The 12592-nt window shown below is 40.4% G+C and overlaps 1 protein-coding gene across 2 annotated transcripts in view; it reads right to left on the reverse strand.

The window, feature by feature from the left end:
• Window positions 1–523: 523 nt before the first annotated feature.
• The window catches only part of NOL10 (nucleolar protein 10), a 95478-nt gene continuing 83409 nt past the window's right edge, over window positions 524–12592 (reverse strand). For both annotated transcript variants that reach the window (XM_045549036.1, XM_045549038.1), the window contains 2 exons: window positions 5723–5825; window positions 524–1557 (listed from right to left, as the gene is read on the reverse strand). In XM_045549036.1, coding sequence (XP_045404992.1) covers window positions 1438–1557; window positions 5723–5825 — 223 coding nt within the window. In that variant the 3' untranslated portion in view covers window positions 524–1437. The remainder of the gene's footprint in view (window positions 1558–5722; window positions 5826–12592) is intronic.

A 12592-nucleotide genomic window follows, 5' to 3' on the forward strand; every position in this document is an offset into this window, starting at 1 on the left:
CTAGAAGCAGCCTTCACCTCTCAGACCACAGAAGTGGACACGTGGCCAGCGCTGTTCTCTGCCTGGGGTGCAAGCCAGTCTGCACAGAAGCAGGGCAGGAAAGATATCAAGAAAAAAGAGAAGGGGAGACTAGAAGAGATAAGGAACAATACTGAAACAGGAAGAAGAAAGCAAAAGAGAGTCAGAGAGAGAGGGAGGGAGAGAGGGGGAGGGGGAGGGGCAGGGAGATTGGGGGAGGGAGAGGGATATCTCACTATATTTGGAACCCCTGATCTGGCTGTTCCTAAGGCCAGTCACATGTTCCAAAGCACAGTTATGTTACCTAATGCATTCTGCCTTTTGGCTCACAGCACTCCAAATTAGATTCTATCATTTATAGTCCAAAGCCTTACTATTCCAATTATACATAAAGTAACTTAAAAAATCTGTAAAAGTGCCTCCAAAACCACGTTAATGTCCAAAAAAGTAAGGGGACCAAAGTTATTTTTCAAATTCAAGGAATGGGTCTTTTTCAAAGAAGCCATTCAAATGGAAGTATTTATTTATTTTAATAAATGTTTTTTCTACCAGTTTATCTCTAATTGCACTTAAGAAACAGAACGAAGCCCTGTATTTAACCTTGGGCCAAGCCAGAGGCTGCCTTCCATTCCTTGTTTCTTGTTAGTACAGGTTGGGTATCCCTTATCCAAAATATCTGAGACCAGAATTGTTTCAGGCTTCAGAATTTTTTGGATTTGGGAATATTTAATTTTATTTACTGGCTGAGCACCCCGAATCTGAAAATCTGAAATCTGAAATGCTACAATGAGCATTTGCTTTCAGTGTCACGTCAGCACTCAAAAAGTTTTACATGTTCGGATTTGGGATGCTCAGTCTGTTCCATTAAATTATATTCTCTTGGTATAAAAATATTTTTTAAAAAATCCCAAACTAATACATAAACAAGCTGACACATGTATCAACATATACTTATAAATACAAACATGGCCAATACATAGACACCAAATAAAATAGAGATGATATTTTTGGGTGGCTTAATCGTGAATGGGAGCAGGCATTGCAAGAAGAAAGTTCTCAGAACATGATAAATCTTCATTTTTAGCACAGGATAAACCTTTCATTTCATGGTGCACATTTCACAATATTAAACAGACAACAACCACCTGGTTTACTTGATTAAAATTGGGAGAAAAAGGACAATGCTTATAGAGAGCAACAACTTACAACAGCACCCCTGGGGCCATGTTGGCAGATGCCCAGTTTCAAAGTCCAATCCATACGGCGTGGGGACAGGTTACTAACTCTTTACCTCTGTGTGCAAGAATTTACGTGGGACTTTAAAAATGTGCATTCCCTTGTTAGTGCTTAATACCCTAATGATGACCAATCTGGGGGAGATGTGCTCCTTCCTAATCACATGTGGGATCTCGTCCACGTTCAATGAAATGGTCGTCCTCTTCTATGTCTTGATTTCAGGTGACCAGCTGAACGACGGAGTTTTTTCCTTTCTTGTCGATGTAGTTTCTCGGCCTCCTGTTGCTTCTTCTGCTGTTCAGACTAAAAGAGAAAATTAAATGAGTACAAGGAAAGAGACAGAAAATTCCAGTATCTGTTTTCTTGGTAATGCCAACAGTACTACCACCAATCTCAGGCTTGCTGCTCGGAGAAATGCTACCCACAGGCCCCAGGGCACATGGTCGGGCCGCCTGGACTCTGCTATGACAAATGCTGCCCTGGCAGAAACAGGAGGACAGAGACCAACTTTCGTCATCAGTTTAAAAGTAGAAACTCTAAACCCCTGGGCAAGCAAGGGGAGAAGTGCCCTGATAGACCAGTCTGACTACAAAGTAGGAGACTGGTTTTTCAACCAACACACCAACTCCTGGGCTCCAGCGATACTGCTACCCTCAGCCTCCTGAGTAGCTGGGGCTGCAGGCACGCACCACCACACCTGGCTTAGTTTTTAAAACACATCTGATGGTTTTGAAAATGCAAACTCCTGAATGTGAAGCTCAAAAGAAACTCTTAGCTGGAGGAACTGCAGACGGTCAGCTGAGAAAGCGTTGTCAGGGGCCTGCGTGTAAACAGCTGGAACCACCCGGATGGGCGTCTGTGGAACCTGCTGCACGGCCCTCTGCACTCCGACACACCTGAAAATATGCATTTGTGTTTTACTCTTGAAGAAAAAGTCTCCACATGCACCCCCTGTGGGTATTACCCAATCTTTTTTAAAAATAAAGACTTGGGGGTGAAGAATAGTGGGAAAGGAAAGCAATTTGTAACGCCAAAAAAGGATGAATTCCTCCTCTAGGAAGCCAGCATGCAGCACAGAGCAGGCATTCAACATGCATGTATTAATGAAAAACTCAGAGGAGAAATACAGCCCCCCCCCCCGCCCCCGGCTGACCAAATGACATCAAGGTCCGTGTAGAGGGAACCAATATTGGTTGTTTAATATTTGCTTTCTTCATGTTACCAAGGATCCCTAAAAAAGTGTTTCTTCACGTAATTTTGGAAAATGATATGCTAAATTAAGATAAAAAGGGTGCCCTGGAGCTTTTAAGTTGAAGTACTTCAGTGAGCCTTTGATATGGACATCAGTCCAAGCTATTTCCCTTGCCTATCTGATGGCAAAAGCAATCTTCCCTGGTCTTTATGTACACCTCCTGCCACACACTTTGGGAAGCTCTGTCAGGCCTTCTTCCAAGGTAGGAGCTCAGGGAAGAGCGTGTAAGCAGCAGCTACCGTTCTGCAAACAAACCTCCAGGCAGAGAAAGCGCCACCATTAGCCTCTCTCCAAAGGTTGCATTTGGAAGACCTGCCACCATGTGACTGGTTCATTACAATTTATGGGCCCATTAGCTCTTCTCCAAGTCCTTCCTGCCTCCTTGCTGTCCCTATTCCTGGCCACCTTTACTGCAGTCTACAGCAATCCCATCACAGAGACGGAGGACAGACGCAAGCTAGTACGCTGCATCAGCAGCACCCTCGATGAGGAACTGTACTCAATGATATTTTAAAATCAGATTTGGAACCTAATCCAGTTTTACCAGTACATGATTTTAAATAATATTAAAGCATTGATATTTTTCCCCTGTGAATTTTATTGAAATTTTATTAATAGAAGGTACATAGGAAAATATAGGAAAAACTCAAGATTTTACCTGAATATAACACACAGTATAAAAAGAAATTTCTATAAGCAAATAAACAAGTCCCTAAATAAGTAAAACTTACTTAAAACTTACTTAAGTAAAACTGAGATTTGTTAAGTAAAAGTCTTAGTCAAGTGATAAAATACATAAATCAAACATTAATTGATACATTCCCCAAAACAGTTTCAAAGCCTCTGCTTGATTCAGCTATAAGGCCATTTTAAGCAATTCTTAGTGCTTTTTCTTTAAACAAAAATACAATTTCAGAGCCTTCTTATTTTCATTTTACCACAAATTATAAACTGATATTCAATCAGTACCTTGCAATTTAAAAAACAGCACGAAGAGGCTGTGTGTACTTTCACACGACTGCAGAGCAGACGCCCACCCCTAGCAGGGAGAGGGGCTCTCAGGCTGAGGCAGTCACTGGGCTGCCGACCTGGCGACCCCTCAGGGCTGTGTTGCTCCTGCCTCACACTTGACAGGACTTGGATTTCAGAGGGAATCCAGGAATGTTTTAAGGTACACAGAGAATTTATAAGAAACTAGAAATAGGCATACTAAGTTCCTCTGAATGCATATCCAGTTTTGGCTGATTTAAATGATAAATTTAAGAGGGCACATCTGCTCTAAACAGAGACAGATTTAACTGAAAAGCTTTTTGCACTAAGAATAAAAAAATTTGTATCATTTGATAAGCCTCCTGGATGCAGGTAGGGAAAATTTTTGAAGAATCAGAGATGAATGGGCAAAGGATATGAATAAATATTTCTCCAAAGAAGATATCCAAATGTCATGTGATAAGCACATGACAAGATGCTCAACATTAGGGAACTGCAAATCAGAACCATAATGAAATACCACTTTACAGCCACCAGAATAGCTATAATAAAAAAGACAAACAATAACAAGTGTTGGTGAGGATGTAGAAAGATTGAAACCTTCATACACTGCTGGTGGGAATATAAATAAATGGTGCCTCTGCTTTGGAAAATAGTCTGACAGTTCCTTAAAAAGTTAAACAGTTACCATAGGACCCAGCAATTCTATTTTCAGGTATATACCCAAGAGAAATGAAAGCATACGTGCATGCAAAAACTCACACATGAATTTTCATGCAGTGTTATTCTTCTTAGTGCCCCCACAAAAGGAAACAATGCAAGTGCCCATCAGCAAATGAACACATAAACAAAATACAGTCTATATCCATACAATGGAGTATATTGAGCCATAAAAAGGAATGTGGTTCGGAACACGAATAAACCTTGAAAACATGCTAAGTGAAAGAAGCTAGTTGCAAAAGAAACACATTGTATGACTCCATTTATATAAAATGACCAGAATAGGCAAAACTATAGAGACAGAAAGCAGATTACTGGCTGCCAGGGGATAGGAGGACGAGAGTAGCAGATGACTGCTAATGGATACAGGGGTTTTTTTTTCAGGTGATGAAAATATTCTGGAATTAATGTGATGGCTATACCTCTTAATGAATATACTAAAATCTGAATTGCATACTTTAAAAGGGTAAACTTTATGGTATGTGAATTATATCTCAATTTTAAAAAGGAATCAGAGATGAAATTTTTGTCATTCTTTTTTACCTGCTGACTATATTGAAGAGGATCAATTGTGAAGAGAAAAATTTTTTGCAAAATAAAACCATACTGTTTAACTCATTAGTTAATAACAAATATTTAAGTAGCTTATTCCTCTTACAATGTGCAATAGGCATTATTACAGGTAGTTAAAGAAATGGATATTATAAATCTGCAGTCCCCAGCCCCCGGTCTGCAGACTGGTACTGGTCCGCAACCTGTTAGGGACTGGGCCACAGAGCTCCACACCAGCCACCACCCACCCCTTGCCCTGTTCCGTGGAAAAATTGTCTTCCATGAAACTTAGGAACTGGGGGGCCACACAGCAGGAGGTGAGCAGCAGGCGAGCGAGTGAGGCTTCATCTGTATTTATAGCTGCTCCCCACTGCTCGCATCACTGCCTGGCCCCCACAACCCCCGCCCCGGATAAACTGTCTTCCATGAAACTGGTTCCTGCTACCAAAAAGGTTGGGGACCACTGTTATAAATCAATTTAGAATAGGATGACCACTGGCAGAGTAATTTGCCTTCCTGAAAGAATAGGGTCCGGGCAAGCTGGATATGAATGTCATGAGTTATTAGAACTTGCCGATTTCTGGCTTCCAAGTCCATATAAGCGTGAGCTATTCTTTTCTATCCTGAGATGGTCAGGACTTCTGCTTTACAGGGCTGTACCTCAGGCCACACAGTGACCCAGAAACCACAGTTGCTGGTTTATCAACAGTAGAGCCAACTCTAGGGTCACTGAGGCCCTGCCTGCCTGGGGACACCAATAACATTCCGGGCTCTGCTCTGGTCAAGCACTGTACTCCCAACCCAGCAGGGGCTCAGGCTGCAGGGAAGATGCTAGAATAGGGAACATAGCATCCTCAAAAGGAGAAAAGCTTGGAAAGGCGACTCTGAGGCTAGACACACACACAACACTAATTGAAAGCCTATTTTTCTTTTGTGAATTAAAAAACAACTTACCTTCTTTAACGTGAATGTCAATTGTTTGCTGCCAACAGTGGTGTCTGATACACTCAATGTACCATTTTTTGCTTCAATTTTCAAACGATCTTCAAGGGTTTTGCTGTAGAAAATTTAAAAGAATAACACATTAATTAGTATTATGTTTTAATCTAACCATTTGAAACAAGTTTTTTTTTTTTTTTGAGACAGAGTCTTACTCTGTTCCCCCAGGTAGAATGCGGTGGCATCATCATAGCTCACTGCAGCCTCAAACTCCTGGGCTCAAGCAATCTTCCTGCCTCAGTGTCCCGAGTAGTTGGGACTATAGGAATGCGCCATGACATCTGGCTAATTTTTCTATTTTTAGTAGAGATGGGGTCTCGCTCTTGCTCAGGCTGGTCTTGAACTCCTGAGCTCAAGTGATCCTCCCACCTTGGCCTCCCAGAGTGCTAGGATTATAGCTGTGAGCCACTACACCTGGCCTGAAACAAGTTTTAAATATTAATAGAAATGATCACATGAAGAAAAACTGTTTACATGTGTGGTAAACAGAAAATACTCCTTTAACACAAAGAACGAGGTGCACTCAAGTAGTCATTACTCATACTCAATAGACATACTGCAAAAACAATGACTGGCAAAACACCCACTAATTTAACATTTTAAGTGGCAGTACCAAAGATTTCGATAGTTGCTATTTATCTTTCTAAATCACATTTCTGAAGGCAAATGCTAGAAACAATATATTTCTGAAGCCTGTCATTCATCGTAATGGTCAGTGGCATTGATGGTTCTAAAGCATTTTGTAGTTTAACTATGTACAAGTCAGGTAGGTGAGTATTTTAGCAATTCATCCACCTTCTACAAAGGAATGAATACAAATTAAGTCCTGGTCAAGCCACAGAGAAGAGCTACGATAATTCCGATTTTTCCTTCACTCAGCCTTAACTCTGTTGACTACAAGTCACTATCCCACAGTGAGAACAACCTGAAACATGAATCCACCTGATTACACTGAGAGGAAACAAAAGCAACTACATACTTCGGTTAAATTCTAACTGATTCAGCCCTAGTCACTGCTATCTCTCCAGGTGTCCTTCCCTCCAATTTCTTACTTGAATTACTCTTTCTGACATACTTTATCCCAAATTTAAATCCATTTTTTTTTTTTTTTCTTTTTTTGACACAGAGTTCTTACTCTGTCTCCCGGGCTAGAGTGCAGTGGCATCATCATAGCTCACTGCAACCTCAAACTTTTGGGCTCAAGTGATCCTCCTGCCTCAGCCTCGAGAGTAGCTGGGACTACAGGCACTCACCACCACTCCCAGCTGATTTTTCTATTTTTTGTAGAGAAGGGGTTTTGCTCTTGCTCAGGCTGGTCTTGAACTCCTGGGTTCAAGCAATCCTCCCACCTTGGCCTCCAGAGTGTTAGGACTGTAGGTATGAGCCACCGCACCTGACCCATTTCATTCTTTGATCATACTTTTTCTAGGGTCTCTTTATATAATCTGTGTCTACATTAGTAGTTTGCTGTGCCCTGGCAATTCATTATCATTAAGATTGTGTACAATTAACACAATCTTGCCCCTGCTTTCCAATAATTTGAATTTTGTATCAGTTAGATAATAATTCATTGCATGTTGTTATAATGTTTTATTATAGATCAGAACTTTGGCCCTTTTTGTTAACTTGGTTTAGAGGTAAATAAACTAAATTAAGCCTAAAGGTATATACTTTCAGTAAGTTTACATAATTACTCTAACTTTTCTAGAAATAGCTAAAGCAACAGATTTATAGCCCTGTGGTGAGACTGAGAGGGGAGAGGAGAGGGAAGAAAAAAAGAAAGAATATGATTGTCTCTTATATTCTGCTCCCTTCTCAAAAAACAAAAAACAAAAAAAGAGTACTTCCATCTCCTACTTTCCTTGTATTATACCAAGACAAATTCAGTGTACTCTTTTAAAGTTAGTATTAAAAAATCTGACTGAAGAAAAAGGCTGAATTGTGTGAAAGGATCTTCTTTTCCCTGAAATATGATTTTTGTAAGTAATTACTGATTAGAACATAGCTCCTAAATGATCCCTAAGACAAAGTGATGCTCCTTTGAACTTCTGAAGCTCATGTTTGATGTTCACAGCATGAGAGATTTATCTCCAGTTCATAACTACTAGTAATGTACTAAATAAATATACCTTCTTTATATAATTTGAGACATAAAGTGGTTAGCATAAATGTGGCACTCTTTTCTAAGCAATAACGTTATTAAGAAGCACTTTTAAAGTACTTTCCATCTTCAAAGTTCTTTACAGACCAACTAATTAATCCTTTTAACATCCCTGAGACAGAAGTATTTATCCTCCATAGATGGCAAAAGGGGAGGCAGGATGTTAAATGACCTGCCTCAGGCCACATAAGGATTCAAGTCTAAAACCAGGATTCCAATTTAAGAATTTTTGGGTTCCAGGCGGGTGTCAGACCATACTTGACTTAGAAAGTTTTATTCAGGAAACTTGTCCATTAAGTATTCTAAATGACAAGCTTCCAAATGATGAACCAAATGAAATTAAAATTTAGTTTAGCTTTTTTTAAAAATAAGAATTCAAAAGTGAAATGCAGACTGTCTCTAGCCTGTATGTAAATTATGTTACCCTAAGCAAATTCCTCAACCTGTTCATTTCATTCTTGTTCTTTCCTTTCATAGCTATAAACTCTGAGGTTTTACAGTTAACAGGAATTCTGAATAACTATGGAGCCACTGAGACAAGATGGTACACAGAAAATACTAATTTGGGAAGAAAAAGACTTTTCAAGTAAATTGTGGGAAATTACTACTCTTTTAAGAATGACCTTATTTCCTCCATGATAGGGCATATAAATCCTGGTTTTCTCTCAATGTACTTTCCACGTGCACTTGTAAAAACTTGTTCTGTCTAGGTTACTTGGAAAGACAAGCTGAGTTTGAGAACGAGCCATGGCAGGAGATCAGACACAGACAGGGACTGTGTGTAGAGATTTCTACATTAAAGAAGTTCCACTTCCCTCCCTTTGAAAGTGAGTTTACTGAACATGGCTGCTACCCAGCAGCTCCACAGCCTGATTCTCGAGTGTGACTGTGGTCAGAGATGACTTAAGAAGTAGACGTTGCCTGAGATCACCTGAAAACTCCTACTGAACAGAAAAGCAAAATGCAGAAAGCCACGCTGCACGTCCCTCTCAGTGTGTTTCCTCCAGGATGCTGGCCTGCGGCAGGGAAGACAGAGGAGGACGGCTCCCCCTCCTGCCCTGTCCTACTTCTCATCTTTTCCCCATCTAGGGTTTAGGTCTGTTGGCTGTGGGGAACCTTCTCAATGATAGTAGAGTTAGGAATTTTTGGGAAAAATCTAATTGGGACAAGACAGACCAAAAAAGTCCCCAAATTTGTGGTGATTGCTATGAAAATAAACTTTTAAAAAGTTGAAAAGTGAGTGGAATTACTAAGTATAGGATGGAGAGGGCTCTCAAAGGAAGAACCTTACTATAAAAAAGAAAAGTAGGCATACACTGTAGGGGGAAAGATCAAATTAGATATTTATTAGATGCCCCAGGAAAGCTGATCAATTTACTTCTTTGAGGTTTTAAAATATATCCACATGTACACTTCTTTAAATAAAAATATTAAATATTTAAATAAAATAAATGCTCCTCAAATGATAGTTTTTTTAATCACTTCACATGGAAGGGGAAGTAGGAGAGTGAAAGAAATATACATAAAGGTATGTGCTTTAGTACAGAATTTAGAAGAAATTAACTCTAAAGGAGTCGCCCTTCCGTAGTCTATGCCAAAGGGAATAAATATAAAGAAAATGGAAAAATAGAATCCACAGATGAATGATGAATTTTAAATATCTTTAAAATTTAATTTTAAGCACTTTGTTTTAAATAACTTTGACAAATATTTACATATACCGTGAAGGTTATTTAAAACTTTATTTTAATGCTCTCAGTTTGTATATGTTGCTTCAAAGGCCCTATTTCAGGAGAGAGAAAAATTCAAGCAACTGTGAAATCTGATACCTCATCTATCAGCAAAACTAGGATTTAGAAAGACTCCTAATATCCGCTGTTGATGCAAATGTGGGGAAACAGGAGCTCTGTTCAGAGCGCAAAGTGCTCAAGCCCTTTTGGAGGGCAAGTTTACACACCGTTGATCCAGCCAATTTCTTTACTAGGAGTATATTCTAAAGAAATACTTGCACATTTGTACACATTTGTACTGTGAAAAAGGTAAGAGAAAAACAAGAAACAAACTTAACATGCACAATTAGGGGAATAGTTACATAAATTATTGTACATCCACCTTATGAAATATTTATGTGACCATAAGGTAGACCTATTGTACTTACAAAGAAAAACTTCCATGACTTACTACTATTAAATGAAAAGAGCAAGTTAAGCAATGTGATTAGTATGATTCATTCATGTTAGAGAAAGGAAAGCTACAACTTTAGGTATGTCAGTATGGACACATACAGGAGAGAACGCATGTCTAAAAGGCTGGAAATCTGGTGCACGCACAGCCACGAGCTCAGGAAGGGAATGTGGGGGCCTGGATACCTAAGCATTGCAATGACATGACTACACAGCATTGAGCACATATTACTTGAGAAATAAAAGATTCTACTTTTTTAAAGTGTATATGTGGACTTAAATTACTTTCGAAATTAGATTTTTAACATGTTTGTATTAAAACACAGTCGCATTACTTCAGCTCTTATCCATTATTGGTGAAGAAAATGAACTGAAGAGTAAAAATGTGCCGCATTAATTCACAAAGTGGATAATGTTGTAGACATTAGAAGAGCTACTAAACTGCTGGTGAGGAAGATGAGTTCCTCAAAGGCAGGAGCTGTCTTAGAAATCTTTGAATTTCCAGGACCTACCACAGGGTAGGCACTTCAAAGGATGCTTTCATAAAGTGAACTGAAGGGGCCACCCAGCAGCTAGTATTTATTACCCAAGAAGAGAAGATATTTTCGTCTGCTGAAATTTAGAGAGTTCTCATTCTAAGGACTCTCTTCCTCCACTGTTCACCAACACAGACACCTCCAACACTGTGCCTTGCGGGCCACGCTGCCCCAGATACCAGCGGAGGCTGACGTGCCTAGATGCCTAACTGAGGCCAGCAAGCTTGAACATCCCGATCTTTCTACCTATAAACATAATTATCTCCATGCATCCTGACTTTCTTCTCTCAGGTCTTTGAAGGTGTGTACCTCGTCCTTTCTGAGGCTATCTCCTTAGCTTGTCTCTGGACCCCACTGCCACTTGATTCCTTACCAAATTCTACTTTGTCAACTGACTTGATTCTCCCATTTCCTTACTGCCCCCTTTCTGCAGTTCACTCTGCCTCGTAACAAATCACATCTCCAAAACCTTTCCCATCAAGTTATTGGAATCAACCACTTCCTTTCACTGCAGAACTTCTTAAAAGAATCATCTACACTAGTTGTTCACAATATTTTTTATCTCCTATTCATGCATCTATGTATTGCGGCCAGACATTTGGTCGGATTGTCTGGAAAACTAGTCCCAATAAGACAATCCTCACATCGGCCTTTTTCCAACCTTCATGCCTGGACCTCTCTGCTCCCATGGAGGCTGGCACCACTCCATTCTCTGAGACCCTCTCCACGTTTGGCTCTTTCCGGTCCCCCAACTCTGACAACTCTGTAGCATTTTGACTACCCATCTTCTCCTGTGTCTGCCCTTTAACTCAGAATTCTTAGCCCTAGGTGATCAGTAGATCTGTGACATTTCTAAAATTCTGTGCATGACTTTGTAGGCATTTGTATTTTTCTAAAGAGAGGTATATGGTTCTTGTTCAAAGACTCAAGAAAGATATTTTTCTCCATGGTTCCATTCTTAGTCCTCACCTTACTTTATATAATCATGGTAAATATCATGGTAAATCTCGTTTTATTTCATGGTTTCAGCTGTGCAATAAAAGCTGGTACCTCTCAGAGCCACATCTCTGGCCTCCTCTTCATGGGCCCCAATCGGCACGCCATTGGTCTACCGAACATGACCAAGACGACATGTAGGCTCTCGATTTAATGTGCTCAAAATGCAGCTCATTATTTTTAGCCTTCAACCTATTTTTCACTCTGTATTTTTACCTCCAACATTGCTAAACATCTGAACATCATCCCTGATGGTTCCTTTCTCCCTTTGAGATTACTAGCCACCATTTTCCTTTCTCACTCTTAGGCTAGTGGATAGTTTGGCTCCAAGTCTGTTTGCCTCTCTACCCGCCGTCCAGCCTCCCAGCCCTTTGACCTGGGCTACTGCAACCGTTTGTGAGCTGCTCTCTGGGTGTCCAGTTTCGCCCCACATTGTCTTTCTAGAACGGAGATGTTTTGTTAACAGGTTTCTGGGAAACAGGGACTTTTAATGCCTATGTGTCCTTATTTTTATTTTCTACAACAAATGTACTACTTTCATTACAAAAGTATTTCCAATATTGGGGGAGAGATTGGAATAGATTTGATAGTGTTAATCTTAGCTTTAAAATCTTCTGTGGCTTTCGGGTGCTTGCTTGGGGGATGCACCTCTCAAGCCACGCCTGCCACTGTCCCTGCTGTAGAAGGGCACACCCCTACCCCACGGCCTTCCTCCTGTGCTCACACCGCACCTCTGCCAAGAGTGCCATCCTTCCCACTCTGCTCTCAGTGCTCAGCTCTGCATCTTTCCAATGACCAGTTTTCAGATGACCCCTACGAAAACTGCCTTAAATTCCCCCCAATGAGCCCCTTCCTTCTTACGTTCCTTTCCCACAAGTGCCGCAGGCACGTGGGCTGCGCCTTTCCCTCCCAAACCTGGGGTCTAGAATGGCACTCTCCTCACACCAGG

The sequence above is a fragment of the Lemur catta genome, chromosome 4 (assembly GCF_020740605.2).
Source record: "Lemur catta isolate mLemCat1 chromosome 4, mLemCat1.pri, whole genome shotgun sequence".
Lineage (NCBI taxonomy): Eukaryota > Metazoa > Chordata > Mammalia > Primates > Lemuridae > Lemur > Lemur catta.